The following is a 25,743-nucleotide window of genomic DNA, read 5'->3' as shown; positions in this document are numbered from 1 at the left end:
ACATTTCTCCCTCCCAGCAGGATTTTGGGAATACCTGCACATGCACAAGGCATAATTTTCCAACCAAGGCCAGGGTTCAAGCAGTGGCCAGCCATGTGGGATCCAGTTTCCTATACACAGGGCTTAACCACTGTGCTATGAGGCTGGCCCTGTGTTATTTCTTTTCTTTCTTTCTTTTTTTTTTTTTTTTGGAGAGATTTTTGCTATAGGGTGCGTGCGCTCGCCAGACAGACAGAGAGAGACAGAGAGACAGAAAGCGAGAAATCACCCCCCAGGGGGGATGGTCACGCCGCAATCCCTTCTCCTCCATTCTCCTCTCGGGATCTTGGGCACGCACACACACGTGCCCGGCGTGAGTTCTAAGCCACCGGGTCCCGGACGCGAACCGCGGTCGACTACGTGGGAATCCAGCGACATAGCCATTACGCTAACTGCTGGTTCCCCCTGTGTTATTTCTTAATAAATTGATTACTTACATATGATCATACTGAAATTCTATGTTCACAGAAAGGACTTTTAGAGGCAGACACATAGCAACAAAAATGGACAATCCCAGTGGAAAAATGACATATTCAAATGTCATTTTTAAAAAAAATTTGCTAGAGAGCATGTGTTCTTACCAGGGAGAGAGAAAAGAGGTAAAGTGTGAAAACAACCCCCCACAGCGATGGTCATGCCACAATCCCTTCTCCTCTATTGCTTTGGGATTTGGGGCCTGCATGCACGTGTGCCAGGCATGTTTTTTAAGCTGCTGGGTCCAGGACTCAAAGCCTGTAATTGGCCAAGTGGAACCCAGATGCCTTAAGCACCACATCATCTGCCAGCCCCTAATGTCACCTTCTTGTGAGGCCTCCACTCCTTTAAGTTGCAGCTCCCTCCTACTCTAGAGCTTGCTGCCTCCTGTTTCGCTTTACTTCCCACTGTCTGACATACCCTGTGTTTGTTCATTTGTTTGTTCATTTTGATGGACTGACTGACTGCCTCTTTTTATTTGTTTGTTCATTGTTGATTAATTGCCTCTTTCCTGCACCAGAGTATAAGTTCTATGAGGACATGGATTTTGTTGTTGTTGTTGTTGTTGTTGTTTTTTCCTGCTGTATTCCCAGAGTCTAGAATGTCACCTAGCAGGCAGAAGATACACTAGGCATTTGCCAAAGAAATTTATGTAAGAAAGAGATGATGACTAGATGCCAGGCATAAGAACTTTTGGTAAGAAAGTGTTGGTGCATGGTTCTTTTCATTTTGAAATCAGTACTTCCGTCTACATCAATGTCTCTGGGGGGTAAATGCTATAGTCCTTTGCAACACTGATGACCTACTGAGCTATCAACTAAAGATTAAATCATGCTCCGGGTATTCTACTTTCACAGGCAGAAAAATAGCATATTTCAGAAACATTTCCATAAATAAATGAAGCTTTTTAATGTTAGTGTTTAGCGGATCCCTCCTTGGGAAAGTAATTCCTGTATTGAGCACTACATTTTCCCACGAAGGATCACTGTTATGATATAAATGTATCGGTTCTTTAAAATTTGATTTTTCCGTGACGTCATTCACACTCTGGACAACTTCCTTCCAGATGTTGTGGAGGGAAATGTTAAAGATGTTGTCTCCTTTCTTCCGGGTTCAAAGATGTGGAATTATATGTTGGGACTACAAAAAATGGCGTCTAAGCTTAAATACACGACCAAGCTTAAAAATAACTAATGTAGGGGGGGGCTTTTCTTTTTTTTTTTAATTTGCTGTAGGCTATGTGTGCTCACCAGAGAGAGATAGAGAGAGAAAGTAGGAAAGTGAGAAAGCAAGCCACGAGGTTCAGAACTTGAACTGGAGCCGACCATCTGGAAGTCCAGCAACTTATTCACTACACCACCTACTGGCCCTCAGCCAAAGTCTTAAGACCTGGTTAAGGTGCTGAACTCCTACATGGTCGACCACGGTTCGAGTCTCAGGCTTAGCGGCTTGCTTTCTCACTTTCTATTTCTCATTCTGTGGTCAAATTAAATAATAATAGCAACTAAAAATAAATAAGTCTTTTAAAAAATAACTAATCTAGCTTAAAAATAATTAATGTAGGGACCTTCCTACTTGTTTTGCCTCCACACTGACTGTTGCTCTATTGTGTGACGCCAGTGGCCTGTTTGTACCTTTTGGGTCTTTTTGGCAAAATTAATAGGTAAGTGCTCTCAATGACTTCTAGTTGCCTAGCAAGTCACAGAAGTAGATTTGAAAATGCTGTATTTTCTCCCCAGTTAAGGCACAGCTACAAAGCATAGCACAGACCTCACCTGGGCTGCTTCTATACACTTTAGCCCCTCCCCTACAATTCTTGGAAAGAACATTTGTTTCCTTATACTCCCCCCTTTCATCGTTTACATCGGATATAATAGCTATGTACAGAATATCCTTGGCTTACTATAATTTAAGTTCTTTGACTTTATAAGTTATGGAAGTGACCAGATTTTTAATGTGAAGGGAAGTCCCCCCACTTTAATTAGAATGACAGAGCAGCACAGAGTTATGTAATTGGTATTCAGGCAGCTCCGTTGGTTACATAATGTAATGGTCACTCACAACAGATACTTAAATCCATCTCACATCCAGGACCATTGTGTCCGCTTGCAGAGACAGTGCTTTCTTTGTTTGCACCAAATAAGCAGCCAGTGATTATTAGCTTAGCCATTAAGTTAAATCGCATTCCTGGAAAGGGAAATGTTGCAACCTTTTACATTTTTCTTTTTAAATGGGAGAAGAAAATGCATTTTTGAACATGTAGGCATGTAGTTACTACCAGCGACGTGACTGTTGCTCCTCTTTGACAAGAGAAGCTCATCTTCTGTTTGATTAGATAATTATAATTTCCTATAGGCCTGTGACCTTATTCTATTTCTATGAAATCTATATTTTTGCTTTCAAATGGTTTTGGTAACAGAACAGCTATGTCTTAATTTGTCTATGGTATCTTTTCCCTCCCAGTGTCCCTGAGAGGTTCTGACTTGCTGTTGAGAGTAGGGTCCGTTGTGTGACCCAGTCACAGCATGTGACATGGTAGGTGCTCACTATTTGCCACAGGTGGGATGAGGGTAGAGGGCAGCACAGCCAGTGGGGAAACTGACCGACTCAGCCACCGGACTCTGCTCCTTCGGTGTGGCGTAATCTGCCAGTTACTAGTCAGATGACTGGCTACATTACTTGCCGCGTTGAGCCTCAGTGTCCCCATCTGCAAACTGGGATTGGGAAGATAAATGAGATTGTGTTTATTACCAAAGGACTCTAAGTATGAGAAAGAGCCACACAAACACAAGTAACATTCTTCCCAGTCTGAAGTCTCCTGTCAGCAGCGGACTTGTACGGAACACTGGCTGTCGCGTGTACTCATTTCTTCTGATCTGCTCCGGTCGGAAACAAGTCAAAGGTAGCCTGTGCTTGCATTAATAAAACATAACAATCAGTGGCAGGGATTCGTCTAGTATTGGTCCTGTGTCTTTTTGTTATTTTTAGGAAAGTGTCTTTCTTTGTCACCATCCTCCTGCCTTAGCCTCCCAGATGGAACTACAGGCATGGGCCACCACACCCAGCTCTTTTTAGACAGTCTTGCTGTGTTGCCCAGGACAGCCTTGAACTTGTTATCTTTCTTCCTCAGACTCCAGGTCACTGGGATTACAGGGATGCTCAACCCCACTTGGCCTTAAAGTTGGATCAGGAATTGAACCCAGGTCTCCCATGTGGTCCCAGCTTGAAGAGCACGGTATCTTAACAATGTGTGCCACTGCTTGTGCCCAGTTGCTTTCAAAGCAAGCAATTGGCTCAATGGCATTTACAATGAGCTGTTCTATGACTTTTAGTCATCAATGTTATAATAACATGAGATTAAATGCTTCTCCAGGTACAGGGATTTGGATTCTGTGGGTTGAAGATGGGACTCATAAACCTGCTTTTAACAAGCAGGTGCATCATGATCTACGTTTTGCAACTTTATTTTTCTACACTTCATTCTTCATGTAGGCCTAGTTGATCATGATAAGAGTACATTTATGCTTACATTTGATTATGAGACACTTACCTGCCTAAAAGCCTTCATGGGCTTCCCATTGACATGAGATTAAAGACTAGATTTCTCCTCCTAAAAGCTCATCACTTGCCACTCTCTTCTGACCACTCAGTTTCTCTGTCCGTCCAGTGTCCCACATTACCACGGGACATTTGTAACTTCTGTTTCCTCTTGCCATTGACTTGGTGAGCCCCTACTCATTATTTCTGATCTCTAAGACAAAACCTGATCACCTCAGCTTATATTTTTTTTAGCACTTTTTTGTGGGAAGAAAGGATTGTTAGTACCATTAAGTGACGGGTTGCTAAATCATCTAATATTTGTCTTCTCTGCTTGAATGTTGTCTTTGTGGGGATACACGGCATATCTGTGTGGTTCATTTCTGAATCCTCAATGTCCTGTAATATTACCTTCTTGAACATAGTAGAAATTCAATCAATATTTCTGAATAAATGAGTAAATGAATGGGATTTGTGGTCAGACATGATGCCCCAGGCCTCCCCCTAAGTTTAATGACTGATATAGCAACTGAGCCTTTTTATAAGGTGGAAATGATCCTGACTTAGAATTCAAGAATGAGATGTTCCGGCACTAGTTTGTTTCAGTAATAAAAACTTTAACAAATTCAGAAACCTCATACAGTGTTCTTTGTGTTCAAGGCTTAGAATCTGGCTTGGGAAAAAAGGGAAGCTAAAATGCCTTCAAATAAAATCATGATTTATTCTGTACATTTTTTCATGCAGAAAGTACTGGGAGCTGTTTGGTAGTCCAACGCCTCACAAGTAAATTTTTTACAATGTGTTTATTTACCCGGGTATCACGCAACTGGTTGATTAGATTGTGTATTCCTTTCCTCTGATACTCCCACTCTGAGTTGTCAGAAGTCAAACAAGTGCATATTCTCACTCTGTTTTCAAAGCAAGCAGTTGACTCAATGGTATTTACATCTGAGAGAACAGTAAGAGCAATGTCAGTCACAGAGAATGAGAGACCATTGTTATGTGTAGTTTGATTTAACGTCTCAGTCTTGATGGGAAAGGAATTCTGGAGGGAAAGAACCCGTGACTTCAGTAATTTTTAAAATCTTGATAACCAAGTGTATCAGTAGAATTAATTGGCCTTCAGAAAAGCTTAGCACAGTCATTTTCATAAATTCACTTTAGTTCTCCACTACTATGAGAAGATTGAGCCAGTTAACTATGTTTACCTAAGATTTTTAGTTCAGAAGGACAGAGTTTTGTATTTTTCAAGGACCTTATGGAGTTTATTATGTATTTTACTCATATTTTGAATAATATGCAATTTATTTACAGTATCAGTTTGTTTTGTGTTCATTATCACAAACGTTTGTTGAGCAATCATTGTGTGGAAGACTTTATTCTGTGCCCCAGGGAGATAGCGGTAAACAAGACAGGTAAGACTGCTGTCTTTGGGGTTTACTACAAATGAGTAAGCCACTCAGTGCTATAAAGAAATTACCCCAGAGAGGTGATCTGGGGTGGCAAAAAAGATGGTTAGTGTGATACCAAAGGGCATTGCAGGGTGTTTAGCTGAGGAGAGATTGCTTGATCCAGAAATATGAATAAGGAACCATCTGTGGGAGCACAGGCTATGCAGCCTTATGGGAGAAGGACCACATGCCAAGACCCTTAGGTGTAAGTAAGCTTGCAGTATTGCAGAAACTGAAAGAAGGCAGTGGGGTTGGGACTCTGAGGAGGAAGGAGACGGTTTTGGTGAGGTCAAGGAGACAGGCTGGAAGGGCCTGTGAGCTCTAGCGGAAGGCTGAATATCATTCCAAGTGTTAGGGGAAGCCAGCAAGAGGTTTTAAGTAGAGAGTCAAACAATCTGATTTGTGTTTTTAAAAGGCCACTATGGATGCCATAAAGACAGTTTAAAAGAGTATTTATTTTAGCAATCCAGCTAAGAGTCGCTGGGTCTGGGACTCAGACCGCATAGTCAGCCATATGAGAGCCAGCTGCCTTAACCACCACACCATGGGCTGGCCCGTTTCTCTTTTAGTTTTTGGTATAGGGCGCATGTGCTTGCTAGAGAGGGACATAGAAAGTAAAAGAGGAAAGAGAGAAATCACGCTCCAGGGAGAATGGCCAGGCCACAGTTCTTTCTCCTGCAGTCTCTTCTTCGGATTTGGGGCATGCACACACGTGCCTGTCATGAGTTTAAGCTGCCAGTTCTGGGACTTAAACCATGCATCCACCTTAATCTCACTCTACCTGCTGGTCCCCGTTCTCTCTCTTTTAAAAGTTTTTCTTCCATGAGAGAGAGGTTGGGGGTCGGGGAGAGAGAGAGAGACAGAGTCAGGGAGTACCCCCAATAGGTTCTTGATAGTGTGATCCATCCCTAGTCTTGGCCAGCCCTGGATCATGGGCACATATGTACTAGGTATACTCAGGGTAGTTTGCAGACATGAACCTGGAACTATCCCATGTGGGTCAACCTTGCAGAGTGTCATGTTTTACTCCTGTACCACTGTCTGGCTCTTGAAGGCTAATCTTAATACCTTCCCTTCTTGTAGGAAAGCCCATTGAGTTCCAGAGCATATACAAGAAAGAGCGTAGGGTTTGCTTGAAAGCATCTCAAGTCATTGACATGAGTGCTGATAATATCTTAGCTTATTATATAGCTCTTTAATCTCAAGCAGTTCAAAGTATGTCCCACTTCTCTCTCTCTCTCTCTTTTCTTTTTTGAATCATCCTCATAATATCTAGGAGAGTTAAGGAAGAAAAGGTAACATTATTCCTTGTTTACAGGTGAAGAAACTAAGACTTGGAGGAGGTCAGATGCTTGTCCAAGCTTATGTATTAATTTATTAATTTCTCCTATCAATAAGCCTTATTTGGGGCCAGGAGGTGGTATAGTAGCTAAGGCTCTGGGCTCCCACATGGTCGACCACAGTTCAAGTCCTGAACCTAGTAGCTTGAAACTCATGCTGGGTGCGTGCCTGAAATCCCAAGAGGAGAATGGAAAGATTGTGACATGGCCATCTCCCTGGGTGGGGGATGATTTCTCACTTTCTGTCTCTCTGGTGAATACACGCATGTGCCCAAATATCTTCTCTCTTAAAAAAAAAAAGCCTTATTTATATATTTTTTCACATTATCAAGTGCAATATTTCCTTTTTTAAAAAGTTCATTTATTTACTTCTTTCATGTGAGGCAGGGCGTGAGTGGAGAGAGAGAGGCCACCTGCTGCGATAGGGTGTTAATTCCTCCATCTGCTTTTGTCCTCAGCCAGCCTGGACCATGGGCATGCATACATGCCTGATGAGTACAGAAAGGCCTTGAGATGTGAACCCAGGACCTTCCCATCTAGATCTGGCTTCACACCGTGTTCCGTTACTGCTGCGCTACCAGCTGGCCCAAGCACAGTATTTCCTAAAGGGGAATTAATGGATCTTCTACATTTAGAATTACCTACAACACTGATTATAAAGTGGGCCCTTGAGCCTTATTACAGACCTGCTGATCAGAATTTCTAGAGCAGGAGCTCAGGAATCAGTGTTTTAATGAAGCCCCCCCAGGTAATTCTCTTGAAACTGTTTTTGTATATTCAAGGAAATAGGCAACTAAAGCCCCATATATACATTGTTTATTGTTTATTTTTCACGAAAAGCATAGTCAAAATATGTTGTGTTCAGAATCTCAAATTACTGTAACTAAAACTTTTTTTTTCTTTTTTCTTCTTTTTTGGGGGGGAGGTTTTTGCTATAGGGCACGTGCACTCGCCAGACACACAGAGAGAGACAGAGAGACAGAAAGTGAGAAATCACCCCCCCCGGGGGGGGGATGGCCACGCCGTAATCCCTTCTCCTCCATTCTCCTCTCGGGATCTTGGGCACGCACGCACACGTGCCCAGCATGAGTTTAAGCCACCGGGTCCGGGACTTGAACCGCGGTCAACTACATAGGAGTCCAGCGACATAGCCATTACACTAACTGCTGGTCCCTGTAACTAAAACTTTTGACCTTTTTTCTGAATCTGTAGAATTTCTTATCTTTATGAAGTTGAGTAGCGCCTTTGGATAAAAGTAAAACTGATTATACACGTTCAGATGAATTATAGACTCCATCTTTTATGGTAACAGGTAAGTGGCCATAGCTCTGCTGGAGCTGTCACAGAGAAGCTATGGTCGAAGACTGTAGTGTGGATTAATTTGATTACTGGTCTCATCTGCAGTTACTGTATTGATTAGAATGAGTTGCTTGCTCTCTCTTTATTAATAGCTTCTACCTGTGTATGATGATGAATCAGCATGTCTCTCTGTGGTGTTTCTAGAACAGCAGCATACAGCTGTCAGGCTCAGGCAGCCTGAAGCCTCTGTCTCTAGGGAATGTGCCCCGTAAGAGTTAGTCCAGGTCCAATCAGAGAGACACTCTTGAACCTGCTTTCCTCTCATTCAGTCGTAAAGGAAATGCATTTGTCTGTGTGAGTTGACATCTTGTCCGTCTGGGAGTTTGTTTTATCTCAGGGTTCTGTCATAGGAGCGACTGAACAAATGTGAGGGGTCTTCAAAAAGTTAATGGAAACCACTATTATGAAAAAACTATGAGATTGGCCCTGTAGCATGTTAAAGGAGTCAGATGCCACGTGGCTGACTTTGGTTCAAGCCTTAGCCCTGATGACTTGAGAAACATTCTGGGCGTATGTATATGTGTCCCAAATTCTAGCAGGATGGAGAGTGAAGAAGAGAATGTGATGTGATTACGTCCAATTGGGGTGGGGGGTGCTTTCACTTTCTTCCTCTTTCTGTCTCTCTGTCTCCAGCAAGTGCATGAACCCACTAGCAGTTGAAAGACAGAGAGAGAGGAGAGAAGCAGGATCCCACACAGGCACTGTGGTTTGAATCCCCAGCCTTGTCAGCCTGAAACATACTGGGTACACTTATGAAGCCCAGGATATAATGGGTTGGAGACCTGGAGAAAGTCGATTAGGATGTGACCAGACCCTGTAGAGTGTGCTCATCTCTCTCTTTATTAAAAAAATAAAAATAAAAAAATGCATGAATTCACTTTTTTTTTGCACCAAAATAAATTTGTACTTTATCCCATTTTTCCATGAAATTTTAAAGTACTCTCATAGTCATTGAATGAATGAATTCACTCAGGTGTAGTTAGAAACAAGCAAAACAACCAAATTTAAATGAACTTTCTTAGCTCATGGCTGAAGTGAATATTAGTAGAAAACATCAGTATTTGATGTTTAAAAGAACTGGAAGTAGAAGTAAAATCTAGTTCTTTGCCATCTTTTCCTTTCCTGCTTGCCGTCCTTATCGTCGAATCCTAGGATTGGAAGGGAAAGTCTTACCTCTTAATTCTGAAATTCTATTTTTAAGTCTCCTGCTTACTGATCTAGCACTTATTTAATATCCGTAACACACATTAGTATTAAGTTTTTGGTAGCCTTCTTCTCTCATGTCATTAAATGAAAAAATATTTACATTTGTACTGTAATCTCTACTATGAGGTTTCAGGGAGTATCTTTCATTTCCTTTATAGATTTTCTTTGTACTTCATTTGGATTCTTTGCACATTGGAGACTCTTTCAGTACTGTTGTTACTGACTTCAAGAATGGGTCATGAGTCATGAGAATGATGACTTTATGATGGGGAGGATAAATATTTACAACTGACATGCCTATCCTTTTTACACGTATTTAAAAACTTTTAAATTTAACTTTATTTATTATTATTATTTTAATTTGACCAAAGAGAGACAGAGAGAGAGGAAGTAAGAGAGAAAGAGAGAAGGAAAGTGAAAAAACAAGCCACCAGGTTCAGGACTCAAACTGTGGTCAGCCACGTGGGAATCCAGTGCCCTTAACCACAATGCCACCTGTTTCCCCCTTTTTACATATACTCTTGACCATTAATATCTAGTGAATAAAATGGTTGCCTTTTCAGTTTGTGTTCATTTAGAGAAATTTAATCTGTTTTTGCCACTCTTGGTTCTTTCTATACTCTTTTTTTTTAAATTAATTTTTTAGTGTCAGAATTTATAAACTTGCCCTTTGACTATATTCCAGAATCATATCGTCATTATGCTTTCATTACCCTTCTTTCTAAAACTAGAAGGAAACTGTCTTTTGACTAGAGCGTAGATTTATAAACCTAGGAAAATCAATTAATAATCTGAAAATCAGAGCAGAACATGAATGCTCCCCATGGAATCCTACTCTATATTACCCAGAAGTTTCTCTACAGCTACTGACATTGTTTTTCTGGCTTCTGTTGAGCCCTTGGGTGAAATCATTCATCTTTCGTAGACTTAATTTACGCATTTAAGCAGTTATAATAATAAAGATTTTTTGTTTTCCTTGAAAGAGGGTCTTTACCACTAAAATAATATTTTCACTCTTAGATGTTAAGGATTTCAGTCAGTCTTCATAGGTAAGAAGGATAATAACAGCGAGCATGTGATGTGATAAGACCTAATTTTCGGTGAAAGTAGTGGGGTAAGGATATGGGACGAGGAGGATTTTAGTGTCACATGTCATCTTTTCTTTTATCTGTAGAGTACTAAATAGCTTGTAACCTTTCAGCATGCATTAGGATCTCATTTTATTTCTTTCTTACGATAGTCCCATGAAGTATGTAGCTGCTGGGCTACTAAGTTCTGATAGTCTTGGGTGTATAAGAATAGAGACTGAGGGTCCCATACTGTCTGCCTTTGCGTTTTTAGACGGTGCACTATGATAGAGGAGCAGGGATGCTTTTGCATCTTGACTTTGGTGCTTACACTAACTGGCTGGCTAACTTCGAGACCCCACACACTCTCCAAATCTCAATTTCCTCGAGAAAGTGAGAATGATTCCTACGCTGGAGACTTGTAAGAATTGAGCATCTGGCCCATAATGAATGCTCAGTAAATATGAGCGGACTTCAAAATGTGCCTGGAAAATGGAATTAAAGTCTAGTTTGTTTTGGTGGCAAAAATTTTGGAATGTATGCATAGTTTTTCCATAACATGTATTTTCCATGAACTTTTTGTCCCAGACTTGGTGGCTTGTGAAATATACCACAGGAGTGTGTGTGCTTGCTCAAAATCTTGAGAGGAAGGAGAAATGGAGGAGAAAGGAATGTGGTGTGATCATGCTTAATGGGGGTGGGGGTGCTTTTCCACTTTTTCTCTTTCTCTTTCTTTCTCCAGTGAGTGCATATACCCTCTGGCAAAACAAAACAAAACAACCCCAAAACTTAACGGTGCCAACCTCAGGAGTACTTGCCACAGGCCCTATATGCCAGAGGGGAAGAGAGCTACATTTTGCATTTGCATTTGTAATTCTACTTAGACTTCAAAGATTTAGTTTTGGAAGAGAAAAGGAGCAAGCTATACAGTCATTACTTGAATGCTAGAATCCAGGGAAGTAATGATTTTATTGGCATTTTGATAATGGAGCTTTGATTTGTATGCTTGATCATTATTACAGGTGATAATAGTGGGAACTAAATTTTACTTTGCTTAAATTTGAACTACGGCAGCCCCCTAGCCTTGTGGCTAAGGGAGCAAGATTCCACATGGCCAATTGCACAGTTCAAATCCTGGCCCTGGCTGTTCGAAACACCCCATGCATGTATGTCCAAAGTCCCAGCAGGACAGAGAAATGGCCGAGAAGAGATTGTGGCATGACCACACCCTGTTGGGGGTTGCTTTCTCCTTCTTCCTTTCAGTTTGTCTCTCTCTGATGATTGCATGCACCTCCTGGCAAAACAAAACAAAACAAAACAAAACAAAACAAAACAAAACAAAAGCCAAATCTGAACCAATCCCATCGGACGTAGGGAGGATAGAGAGAAACCATAATGTGGGATACAGAATAAAAATGAAACTAATGACTTTATTTTAAGGTTTGGAAACACTAGGCAATCCCTCCATTCCCCCCCAAGGGATTGGCGAAGGAGCACTTACAAATCTCACAAGGAGATAAAGCCTTGTGGAGCTGTCTGTGGGATTTATAGCATACTGGGAAAGTTTCTGGGCTGTGGAGAAGCTTTCCATTCATATCAGGCTTCATTCATAGAGAATACTAGGTCACACAGAAGTTCACTACCCGCCTGCTGACCTTTACAGACAGAGGTTGGCTGGACTGTGCAAAAACAGAATGGATTCTAGAAAGCCAGGGCACCTGTTAATCTGTGACCTCAGGATATAAGTCCCTTGGACATTTCAGACTTTAAATGCAGGAAAAGAAGAGAGTTGTAAATTTTGGAAGTTTACTCTGGATACAGAACTGTACATGACAATTAGTGATGTTATTTGGCAAATGCAGCAGTGATTATTTTAGTTCAAACTCCCCTCCCTCCATGCAACTCTTAAGTCCTTGAACTGCTCAAAATAGCATGTGAATTTCTCATTTTGTAAAGCAGATGACCAAGGCATTGAAACTTTTAAGTTTTAGGCCAGCCGTTGGAGTAGTGGTTAAAAAGGTTGGATTCCATGTAGCTGACCACATGGTTTGAGTCCTGGCCCTGGTGGCTTGGAGAACATGCCACCAGATGTATTTATGTGCCCCATGTCCCAAGAGAAGAATTGAAGAGAAGGGACTATAGCATGGCCATTCCCCCCCTGGTGTGTTTGTGTGTGTGTAAATTCTCACTTTCTTCCCCTCTCTCTGGAGAGTGCACGTGCTCTATAGCAAAAACTAAAAAAAAAATAAATAATAAGAAACTTTAAGTTTTGGTCCAGATCCCATGGTAAATTTGCCTCAAAATAGAAATGGAACCCAGCTGAATTCATACAGCCTAAGTCTTTAACATTCTGCATTTCAAGCAAAAAAAATCATAGAAAAGTGAAATTATTTTACTTGAAGAATTTAGTCAGCAGACTTCTCAAAATCAACTTAATTTTTGAATCTGCATCCTGGAAGATTGCATTTATTAAAGGATGACTAGAATGTCAGAAATAGGGATTTTTGTTAGAGAAGATAGAGTCTGTTACGGATTACTGTTGAACCAAGTTGCCAGGAGTTCTAGTATTTTTCAAGAGATGGAAAACATAACTTCCTGTTTCCTCTAGGAGGGTTCCTGCTCTCCATGGGGTTGATCTAGGAACCCCTGCTGAGAACAGGATGAAGGAGGGGCTTATGATTTCTGTGTGATAAAACACTGGCTATTGTTTGTTATTACAACTCCCTTAGCTTTTTCCTGAGGATGAAGGGTACTAATCATAGAATTCAGACCATGTGGCTCCATTCTGCCATGTGGTTTTAAGCAAGGTCAACTTTTAGGGTTCTTGTAAATTTTTTAAAGTATGCTGATGGTCATGCATGTGCTCCTCTGCTTGTTCTTCCAGCACATTTCTACTTTTCTCAAAATTGGGGGGCATAGTATCCCATCTTCTGTAAGGTCAAATATCATGCGACAACATGAATACCTTAATTATAATAGAATAAACACAGAAAAATAAAAACATTCAACCCATGTGAAGGTCTCCCTCCCGAATTTACTATTTCCATAACTGGAGAGGTACTCCTGGGTATCTCTGGATGATGATAAACTGGATCTCCAAAGCAAAAGTCCTGATGTGAGGTGTTTGCTAATTTCCATGGTATAAATATCATCACCGTGACTGGATTCACACTACCGCCATGATGCCATTGAACACAAGAGATAAGGAGTGCACACGGCTGGCTCTTGTAGGTGGTTAAGCCGGTCTCAGCATACACTGGCCAGGCCTTGACATGTTTGCATAATTAGATGGAAGGTGCATATGTTAGTGCATATATATATATATATACATAAATCTGGCAGTGAAGATTTCTCTTGGGTTCTCTGCCCAGAAATGCTACCACAGATCAGGCGATGCATGAATTTGTGTCTCTTCTAGTGCTTGCTATCTTTACTCTTGGAGCCCTCTTAATTTGGGGATTCTTCTAGATAGAATCCTCAGCCTACTACCCTTTCTGTTTTTACATACTCTGCCTGGAAGAGGGAACCTACTTTAATTGATGTAACTTCTACATGTTTCTATCTTAGACCTTTCTCCCCAACATTTACATTTTTAAAAATACCAGAAAGGACATGTGCTTGCCAGGGGGGTGAGTGGAGGGAGAAAGTGAGAAAGCATTCCCCATGGGGGATGGGCACACTGCAGTCTCTTCTCTTCTTTCTCCTTCCTTTTGGGAATTGGGATATACATGCAAGTACACCTGGTGCATTTTCAAGCTGTTGGGTCCAGACTTGAATCATGCAGTTGGCCATATGTGCTTTAGCTTCCTTAACCACCATGCCCACCGCTGGCCCCCACCTTTTAGGTTTTAACAACCTGTTAGACTATACTTTGGAATGTACCCAAGATACCTCAAGTTCTACATTTCTTTTTTTAGAGAGATTTTTGCCACATAGGGCACATACACTTGCTGGAGAAGCAGAGAGAGACAGAGAGATAGAAAGTGAGAAATCATTCCCTCCACCCCAGGGGGGGATGGCCACACCGCAATCCCTTCTTTAATCTCCTCTTGGGATTTTGGGCATGCACATACACGTGCTTGGTGTGTTTCAAGCCACTGGTCTGGGACATGAACTGTAGTCGGCCATGTGGGAGTCCAGCGACATAGTCATTATACTCTCTGCTGATCCCTGAAGTTCTACATTTCTAAAGTATAAGTCAATACTTTTTTTCCCACAAAAATCTGGATCCCTCTCCTCAGTTTTCTTTGCTATGAATGACACCTTTCCCTATCTTTCTAGTCAGCCACGCTAGAAATCAGTAAATATCCCTGATTCTTTTCCTTTGTAGGAGGGGGAAGGTATGCTGGGAAGGTATTCTACCTTTCCTCTCCATCATAGGGGTCACAACTGACACTTGTATAGCAGAAGATGGGTTAACAAGAGAGAAGCATAACGGGCTTATTTAATTAAAATTGTCTATGACATAGGAACCATCAGAAACGAAGCCACAAAAACTCAGGGAAAACTCTTTTAGATTTAGATTTGTGAAACATGGACAACATGGGGGCCAGCAGGTGGTGTGGGGGATAAGGCACTGGACTCCCGCATGGCGACTTTCGTTCAAGTCTTGGACCTTGTGGCTTGAAAATCATGCTGGGCACATGTGCCTGCATACGCAAAATCCCAGGAGGAGAATGGAGGAGAAGGGATTGTAGTATGACCATCCCTCCGGGAAGGAGGGGTATAACTTCTCACTTTCCCTTTCACTGTGTCACTCTGTCTCTCCAGCGAGAATAGGCACTCTATGGCAAAAATCTTTAAAAAAAAGAAAAGGAAAGAAAAATGGAGAGCATGTAGAAATGTGATTGGGCAAGAAAGGTGTGCTCTAATGGATATAGACTGAAGTGAGAAAACCCAGAAGGGCCTGTCTGTCCAGATTCTTCTCAACTTCTCTGTATACAGTTCTTTTCTCCCAGATATAAGGCAGGACTCCTTCTGTGATGAGGGTCTTATGATCGCCTGTAAGACAAGGTAGGTCTAGAATTTTTCTTTTAGAGGTTTTTGCTACAGGGCACGTGCGCTCACCAGACAGAGAGAGACAGAAAGATAGAAAGCAAGAAATCACCCCACAGGGAGGATGGCCACGCCGCAATCCCTTCTCCTTCATTCTCCTCTTGGGATCTTGGGCACGCACGCACACGCACCCAGCGTGAGTTTAAGCCACCAGATCCGGGACTCAAACCGCGGTCGACTATGTGGGAGTCCAGCGACATAGCCATTATGCTAACTGCTGGTCCCAGAGAATTTTTCTATGGCCAACTCCTACACAAAAGTTGGGGGAAGGTTAGAGTGACATTTCTAGATTTTGTGGCTGTCTTTGGCAAGGAGGAGTTCTAGTTTCTGTGACCTGCTTTGGGAGAGAAATGGAGAAGGAGACTGGAGGGCAGGAAGAGGTCAGAGAGAGACCTTTCTTTTGAGACTGCATCTGAGGTCTTCCAGGCTGTTGCCTTTACTTCAAAGTACTTAGCATGTCAAATGGCCTTATTTGGGGGTATTGCTTTGTGCACACCAGCACCTTCAACTTTATCCTCTACATCTCTACATCCAATTCATCACGAAGTTGATCATTCTCTTCCTGAATGCTTCTTAAATGCATGCCTCCCATCCACCACCTTCTCTTCTCCTGTTACTGCTGGACCAGTTAAGACTTCCTGCATTTGCTCATCTTAGGTGTCAACAGCGTTCCTCCTACTTCTCTCAACTTTAAAACAGTCCCATCAGATTTATCCTCCATGCTGATTTCTAGACCATGTTTAAAACTTAAACCTTAGTTTCCCATTTCCTATAGGACACAGAGTCACACTCAGCTCCTTGGCATGCAACCTAGGCCCTCCATAGTCAGGTGGTCCCCTGCCAGCTCTCTAGCCAAGCCATCTGTCCATCATTCCCTTGGTCACATTACTCCTGCAACTACATGGCCCCCTCACATTTCTTTCTTCTTCTTCTTCTTCTTCGTCGTCGTCGTCGTCGTCGTCGTCGTCTTCTTCTTCTTCTTCTTTTTCTTTTAGAGATTTTTTGCTATAGGGTGTATGTGCTTGCCAGAGAGACAGAGAGATATAGAGACAGAAAGTGAGAAATCAGACCTCAGGGGGATGGCCACGCCACAATCCCCTCTCCTCCGTTCTCCTCCTGGGATCTTGGGCACACGTGCACATTCTCTCAGCATGAGTTTGAAGATATCAGGTCCAGGACTCGAATCACGGTCAACCGCATGGGAGTCCAGAAATGCAACCCCCATGCCATCCAGTGATCTCACACTTCCTTCTTCTTAATGCCTTTGTTTATGCTGTGCACTCCCCAAAATTGTGAACTCCCGTTCGTAAGTTAAAACCCAGAGTAGGCACTACCTACTCAAGAAGCCTTTTCTGATGACTTCTCCACACTGAGCCCCCTGTGGTGCTTCTGTGATGTCCTACATACTCGTCATTGCTTCACTCACCTCACTGTCTGTCTTCTTCGTCTCTGTTTCCTCCAGAGTCTGAGCATCCCAGGTGTCAGGACGGTATGCTCTGTACCTTAACATCTCTAGTGCCTCCAGGGCCTGAACAAAGAACTGCTCAGTGAATCAGACCCAGTGCATAGATGGGTGAATGGAAGAGACATTCATTCTCTACCTTCTATGTGCAGATTTATCAAATAAAAACCTAAGACACATGTAATTTGAAATTCAGATAAATAACAAATAGTTTTGTAGTATGAGAAGATTCACAAATACTACATGAGACATAGTAAAACATAAATTCAGTTATTTACGATCTGAAATGAAAATTGCACTAGGCATCCTGCAATGTATATAACAACCCTACCTTGGCAAAACAGTAAGTTCACACCCAAAGCAGAAGTTCACACAAAGCAGATGCTCATGCCGAGCTTGACGCCATGGGCCCTCTTTTTTTTTTTGGATAGACTCTGTCTTACATCTCTGTCCCATGTGTGAATAGCTTACTACACCCAGATGCACTGGCCTTGTCAGCGCTCTGCACTGTGTCCTCACACACGTGATTTCTGCCAAGCAGATGGCTATGTTCTTTGCATGGCAAGGAAATTTAATGCATACGCTTCGGTAAGACAGAGAGATGAGTGGCGCCTATGTGTGAGGTAGCTTGTGGGATTTCCGACGCCATGTTGGGTTGTTGCTGGACAGCAGGTGTCGGGCATTTGAAAAGGGAGTGTAAAATTTACTCTGGTGTTTCCGGATGAATGTAGAAATAACTGTGCGTACCTTGGAAAAGTCTATAAATATTTGGTTATGCGTTTTAGATTTTCAAAGGAGTCAGCAGCTGCATAGTACTCTCTAGTTTGCTGTGTAGACTGAGGTGTCCGAGAACTGTGGTACTGAAGACAGTGTGGTTTGGAGAAGGCTCATACTGTCTCCGTCTAATGAGGCTGTTTACTTAGCATGTTCCCTGTTAAAGTATAAGATGACTGAAGTATTATTGTAATGAAAGGTTTTTCTTTCTTTCCCTTAAGTTAGAAACACCCAAGTTGTTAACAGTTTGTGTTTTAGAAGGCAAAAGTGTGTATTTCCCCATTACTGGAAACAGAATTGAAATATGGCGCATTTCTTCTCTCAGACTCTCTTTTCTTCCCCTCGTGCCAAAACTGATAATTATGGAAATTCCAGAGCTAGGATACTTGGGCAGAGTTTTCAATGTTTACTCCATAGTAGTCAGACATTTCTCCTAGGAAAAGCTGGATTCTGATGGCAGAAAGATTGACCAAAAAAACAATCATGAAACATTTTTGAGGCCTCAGTATCACGGTCTTGTCAGTAAAGCGACATTCTCTGATTAAATCCAGATTGAGCTGTTTCCTGTTAGTGTGCTAACCCACAGGGCAGACTCCACCCCCAGTGTCTTGCTTTCTAAGTCTGGGTTATTCATCACTTGCCTGCCAATGGTTTCACCCTTTATTGGTTTAAAGTTTATTCAAAGTTATTCAGAAAATACAAACAAAAATAGGTCCTAACATCTCTTAGAAGGATTATAGACCTGTTGACTTTTTGACTACAAAAATAAAGTTTTAGCATCTTGGCATCTTCAGTCTGGTCCTATAGTACAGGGTTCTTCTTTATTATTATTTTTTGTAATGTTTCCCTTCTGTACAATTTCAACATAATTCCAGTAGTAAGCAGGTAACTCTGAGTTTTTGTTTCATAAACATGTACCCTATTTGAATGTTGGTAAATTAGTACTCATCTTGAAAAACCTTATCTTAGGGTCACCAGATTGCGTAGTAGTTACATCGTTGGACTCCCATGTGGTTGACCGCAGTTCAGGTTCCTGACCTGGTAACTTGAAACTCATGTCAGGTTCTATGTGTGCATGCCCAAGATCCTGGGAGAAGAATGGAGGAGAAGGGATTGTGGTGTGGCCACTTTCCCTCTCACTGTCTTTCTCTCTGGCCAGCATACGTATCCAAAGGCAAAACCTCTTTTTTTTTTTGGAGAGGTTTTTGCTATAGGGTGCGTGCGCTCGCCAGAAAGAGACAGACAGAAAGTGAGAAATCACCTGCTGGAGGGATGGCCATGCTGCAATCCCTTTTCCTCTCAGGATCTTGGGCACGTACGCACACGCGCCCGGCGTGAGTTTAAGCCACGGGGTCCTGGACTTGAATGGTGGTCGAACACATGGGAGTCTAGCGGCATAGCTATTACACCATCTGCTGGTCCCATGGGCAAAACCTCTGAAAGAAAGAAAGAGAGAAAGAAAGACCTTATTTTCCCCTTGACGTAGCAACAAGATATTGTTATTAGTACATCTAGCAAATCTATAGGAAATGACATTAAGCAAATGCTCTGATACCTTAATCTGCATTGTTAATTTTCCTGAGAAGGACTTTAGGCATAAGACCAATTTTATACTTCATTTTATGATACTGCCCTTGTTGGCCACTTACTGTATTTAGAGAAGATTTTTTTTTTTTAAAGAGAAATTTTTGCTATAGGGTGCATGCACTTGCTGGAGAGACAGAGAGAGACAGACCGAGAAAAGGTGAGAAATCACTTCCCAGCGAGGATGGCCACACCGAAATCCTTTCTTCCCGTCTTTCTCTCAGGATTTTGGGCCCACACGCACACGTACCTGGTGTGAGTTTCAGTCACCAGATTCAGGACTGGAACCATGGTCGGCCATGTGGGAGTCCAGTGCCTTTACCACTATGCCTTTAAAACCTATATATTCTAGAAGCTAGATAGTGGTGCAGCAGTAAAATGCAGTGCTTTGACCACATGGGAAGGTTCCAGGTTTGCATCTGGAGACCTCCCTCTATACCCCAGACATGCATGTGCCCGTGACCCAGGCCTGGCTGAAGCTGGGGGTATACTGGGGGTGCTGTCTCTATGTCTCAGTCTCTCTGTCTCATTTATGGGAGCAGTAACTAAGTAAACTTTTTGGAAAATCTAGATACTCAAAGTATTTTACTAGCCATTCTGTTAGGTCCTATGTAGTTCTTCCTAATACACAGATGCAAACACTGAGGTACAAAAACATGTAAAGGGACTTCTGGGAATCAGATATGCATATTGAGTTTTTTCCAGAGCAAAAGGACTGAAAGGAAGCGACTGGGTTAATGAGAAATGCAATTCCATTCCCAAGAGAGAACTGTGGCTTCCTGCCAAATCTGCTCTCTGGCAGGAAAAGGGACCGACTTCATCAGGTCCTTTGACAAGCATTTTTCTCTGTTTGAATATTTGGCCACATCAATACTCGTGAAAAATGTGTTCTTTTAAATAGCCATACTTTCAATAAGAAAGATTTTGTTTTGAAGTGGAATTTGCATCGTAAGTAAAATAAGAATCATCAAATTACAAAAATTGTTTGGTAAGGGATCCCTGACATTTTCACAAGGTATGTTAGCTTGATTTAGAATTGGAGCTCAAAAGTCCCTGATGTTTGAGAAGCCATTCATTTTGTCATTGTTAACATTTGACACTGAAAGATATTTTTTAACTGCTACTTTTTAATACTATGTATGGTGATAATTATTCTAGCCAGGCTTTTTTAAACAATAATAAACACCAAACAACTCTATATTTCAGTATTAAGAAAGAGATCAAAGGGATATAGAAGTTTGAAGATAGAAGTTAACATTGTATTTTGTAATATCTTGATTTTTCTCTCTTTAAATGAAATGTAGGTAATGTGAATTAAATTTTAAATGCATTATGGTGATTCACTAAGCCAACAGTTTCCAAAGTATTTTTATTCTAAAGTTCTGCAAGATGCTCCGAGAATAAAAGGAAATACATTTGGAAATGTCATATGCCATATCCTTCTCTTGGAGTTAGTAACACATGTGAGCATATTAAAGACTTCAAGAAAATTCTGTGGTAAAGATACATCTTTGGCTTTGTTAAGCTTTGTCGTTGCCAAACTTGACCACAGGACCAACCTTCTTTTTTTGGGAGCAGTGTTTTATAGCACACACTTAAAGCAACACCGTACCAAGTAATTAAAAATGTAATTAGAGTTGGAAACTATATATCTTGTTCACTTACTGTTTCTGGTTAAAGTTAATTGGAGCTTCTGGGAAACAGATGGTACTACTGGGATTGTCCTGAAACTACATGTGCAGTGATGAAGAGCAGTTAGTAGGCCGCGATCTGAGCCAACAGTCCTGAGAGGCCTAAAGCAACATTTGGTATTTCACCTGAACCAGAGCCCCCCCCCCTTAGAAAATTTTCACAAATTAAATAAGAAATAAAAGCCACCACCACCCAAGCTGGAGTCTGTTTTAATTCCTGGTAGCAGTTAGATGGGATGACCTTAAGCCATTCTAACCACTTCGGAAAGCAGTGCTACCACGTCCATCTTCCTGAAAACAGTCCCTTGATTAATCTCCCCCATAGTTTTCTGACAGATCAAATGGAACAACAATCATGCTACTTAGAAGCACAATAGGGGACCAGCAGTTAGCGCAATGGCTATGTCGCTGGACTCCCACGTAGTTGACCACGGTTCGAGTCCCGGACCCGGTGGCTTATACTCTTGCCGGGTGCGTGTGCATGCGTGCCCAAGATCCCGAGAGGAGAATGGAGGAGAAGGGATTGTGAAGTGGTCATCCCCCCTGGGGGGTGATTTCTCACTTTCTGTCTCTCTGTCTCTCTCTCTCTGGCGAGCTCACGCGCCCTATAGCAAAAACCTCTCAAAAAAAAAAAAAGCACAATAGAATCATGAGAAATTTATTTCTCTCTTTTTTGTCCTTCTTTAGTTTTCACATTTGGTTAGTTTAAGAAAACTCTATATAAAACAAGTCAACTTATTTTTCAAGCTTATTTTTATTTATTTCTGATATTTATTTCTGAGAGAGAGAGAGAGAGAGAGAGAAAGAGAGAGATGCCCTTAACAGTTTAACAGTGTCTCATCCAGTCTCAATCCTCCCCCAGCCTTTCAGCCAGCCAAGATCATAGGCACATGGAGGCCTGACAGATTCTGCGCCAGTGCGGCTGGGCCCAATTAAACTTGTGATTCAGATAAACTGCCTGGTGATTATTTGCGTCACTTGGAATAATTATTGGCCTTAGAAAGAGATTTATTACAGAACTCCTCTCAGTAGCCAGTTTCCTTAGTGCCTGTGAAGAACACATTAAACTTTGAAAATTGCACCTCTATATGATTTGTTAGGCACTGATTTATTGCGGAATGTACACCACACCTTTATTTTTTCTTCAGTTTAGTTTTCTTTCCTCATACTCAGTTTTTAAGCTTTATGAATTTTATCACCAATCAATTTTGCATATTGTAGTGTGTAGTGTGTATCTATCAAGGTCTAATTATACCTGCCAATATGATTTACAGTTTCGTTTTCATGTGATAGCTACTTCTCTTGAGTAATGTCTTCTCCGTACTTCACAAGTTTCCAGAAGGCAGGGTCATGCACTTAGTGACCCTTCTATTACTCCCCAGAGGTGAACCCCGTGCTGCCTGGTACAGTGGTACAGCAGTTTCTCAGTCAACTCCATGGATTGCTGCAGATACTGAGTCAGAATGTACATTGCCTTCTGTGGACTGAACTGATATCAGATCATGGTCAGATCTCCATCAATTTCCAGGGAGAACATTCTCCTTCCATGGCCAATTTTTCAAACTGATGTCATTTTTAGCATGATGTCAGTTGGCTCACACAAATCCTAAATATCTATCAATCAACCCTCCAAAGCTAGAAGACTTTCTGTGGAACAACACAAAGGGAATAACTGATAATATTTGCTGAACTCTAGGGTCATAGAAAACATCCTTAATAAAACATGCCAGCAATACAGTTCTTGATAGGGGAGTAAATAGAAGCAAATATAACCTCAAGGAAGTAATACATCTGTTTCTAGAGTAAGGGAACGCTTGCATGCATGTGTATACACACACCTCCTTCCCCACTGCCTCCACTCTACCACACTAAACTCCCAGGAGACAGCATTGCTTTACATGACTTGTAGAATTAAATAAGAGAGAGAGGAAACATGGCAGACTATGGCTTCAACCATTTCAGTGTTTCCAATTTTACTTCAGAGAGCCATTTCTCCTGATGATAATCATTAATTTACTGTACAGGTTGAAGGGGATCAGCTGCCTCCAGGACATACAGTCAGTCAATATGAGACCTGTAAGATCAGGACCATAAAGGCCGGCACCTTGGAGAAGCTTGTGGAGAACCTACTGACAGCTTTTGGGGACAATGACTTTACCTATATCAGCATCTTCCTGTCAACGTACAGAGGCTTTGCCTCCACTAAAGAAGTGCTGGAACTGCTGCTGGACAGGTAAGAGTCTAAAGGAATTCGAGAGTTGATGAAAATGGAAGGCTGTTTGAAGAGTGAAGAGCCTAAGGTTTTGAATCATCTGCATTCACTATGCTGAGGGCAGTGGGTGAGGAAAGATGAACTGGAAGGAATGACCTTTGCAACAAATGCCATGAGATTATTCTGGAGCCATTTGGGGTCTGTTTCTGGGGGAAATAATGTCATTTCAAAAATCTGTAAAAGAGTTGGGAAGAAGATACCATAAATGAGATGAAATTTATAGATACTATAAATTTGGGATCAAATTATTTATAGATTTCAATTTACTAACTTCAATCTTTCTATATTTTCATAATTTATTTATAATTCCAGTAAATAATCAATTGACTGGGAATGATATTGGTTGTTGTAGGGATTAAAGGTGCTAATATGGGGCCAGCCAGTGGTATGGTGCCTAAATTGTCTGGATTCCACATGGCTGACTGTACCAGTTCAAGTCCTAGACCTAGTGACCTGAAAACGTGCCAGGCACATGGGCATATGTGCCCAAAATCCAAAGAGGAGAAGGGATTGTGGTGTGGTCATCTTCCCTGGTGAGGGGGGGGGGTGATTTCTCATTTTCTCTCTCTAGTGAGCTCATGTGTCCTGTTGCAAATTAAAAAAAAAAAAAAGGTGCTAATATGTGCAAAGTGTGGAGCTCAGTCTTAGACCCATAAGAAGCAACTAATGAATGGTGGCTATTGATGATGATGATGGCTATTAGTAATCATCATGTATGGATTTACTGTTACATTTCTGGATACGCACAGAACGATCTTCCTTGATCCACATTGTTAAGGTGCATGCTGTATAGGTAGAGTAATTCACACATTGATAATACATGATTTTACTTTTGCTTCGTTCAACATTAAACTTGGTCTTTTTAGAAAAATCGCATGCTGTATAGGAAGAGTACCATACATTGTAATTCACACATTGATAATGCATGATTTTACTTTTGCTTCATTCAACATTAAACTTGGTCTTTTTAGAAAAATACCATTGAGTTAATTTGATATGGGGAGGAAGAAAACTGTCGGCCAGACAATTGTTTTGGAATCATGAGAATCCTCATCCAAATGCTTATATTCTGTCTTTTCCTGTTTATGGAAGGAAATGAGATAGGGTGTTTTTGTTGGTTTTTTTGAATATTGATTTTTGTTAACTAGATTTTTAAAATTTTGAAGGTAATTTGCGCTTATGTTAAAAATTCTTATACAGGAGCTGGCAGGTGGTGTGGTGGTTGGGGGGCTGGACTCCCACATGTTGAGCCTGGTTCGAGTCTTAGACCTGGTGGCTTGCTTTCTCACTTTCCATCTCTAGTCAAATGAAAACTAATTATAATAAATAAATTAAATACAATAATTCTTTAAAAAGGAAATAAAAAATAAAAATTCTTACATTATGGACAAGCATAAAAAGTATTCTCTTTGCTACTTTTACCCCAAATATCATTTATTAGGTTTTTAAAAATATGTAATTGCTGAAAGAAGAAAATGAAATAAACTACATACAGTCTGAGCAGATAATGCATATTAACATTATATAAATAGAAGTAATTAATTTATATTTAGAAAAGTTCAAACAATTGAGAAACTTATAACAATAAAAAGTAAAAAGTGTCTTGTTCCCAAGTTACCTATGTTTTTCTGGAGGTATATAAATGTGTCTATGTATGCACGTATGCACATATACATACACATGTATGTATTATGTATTGCTTATATAAATTTATCATATTATACATACTTATACATAGTCCAAACAGAACACAATCTATTCTGCAGTCTTTATTTATCCATATATCTTAGAGGTTTTTTACTCAAAGTGAATTAACATATAAAAAAGGTTTAGATCAGCAGCTGGCATACTGAAAATTTAAGAAGTGTAAGTTGTGTTTTTTTTTTTTCCCAAAACTAGCACTTATAGATGGACCTACTATAATCTATTTAATGGCATTATGGTATTTATTAAATGGAATACCCATCTCTCTCCAGTTTTTTAATTTGTTTTTAAATTTTGTAAGCTACTGCAAAAAAATGTCTTTGAATATGTATGAGTATTTGAGAATTATTTTTTAAGGGTAATTTTTCATATTTTATTTGTTATTATTATTTTTCTTTTTTAGAGTGAGACAAAGAGAGAGAGAAAGGGAAAGTGAGAAAGCAAACCGCCAGGTTTAGGACTCAAACCGTGGTTGGCCATCTGGGAGTCCAGCATCTTAACCACTGTGCCACCTGCCAGTACCAAGTATTTGAGAATTCTATAGGATAATTTTATAGAAGAATGACAGATCAAAATATATGAACATTTAAAGATTTGAAAGATCTTACCATATTGCCGTCCAAAAGGCTGCACATCAACTCTGCTCCTATATCTGGGGAATGAGAATGCCCATTTCCTCATTTTTCCCACACCTTTGCCAACTGTGGGCATTTCATCTCCATCTTTAC

At 40.9% G+C, this 25,743-nt stretch overlaps 1 protein-coding gene across 1 annotated transcript in view; it reads left to right on the top strand.

Annotated features, from left to right (window-relative positions):
* The window catches only part of RGL1 (ral guanine nucleotide dissociation stimulator like 1), a 370,662-nt gene that overhangs the window by 228,914 nt on the left and 116,005 nt on the right, over positions 1–25,743 (top strand). The window contains 1 exon segment of the mRNA XM_014586063.2: positions 23,064–23,272. Coding sequence (XP_014441549.2) covers positions 23,064–23,272 — 209 coding nt within the window.

This window comes from Tupaia chinensis, unplaced genomic scaffold (genome assembly GCF_000334495.1).
Source record: "Tupaia chinensis unplaced genomic scaffold, TupChi_1.0 Scaffold000112_1, whole genome shotgun sequence".
Classification (NCBI taxonomy): domain Eukaryota; kingdom Metazoa; phylum Chordata; class Mammalia; order Scandentia; family Tupaiidae; genus Tupaia; species Tupaia belangeri.
Note: the sequence above shows the minus strand (reverse complement) of the source record. Positions and strands in the feature narration are given on the sequence as shown.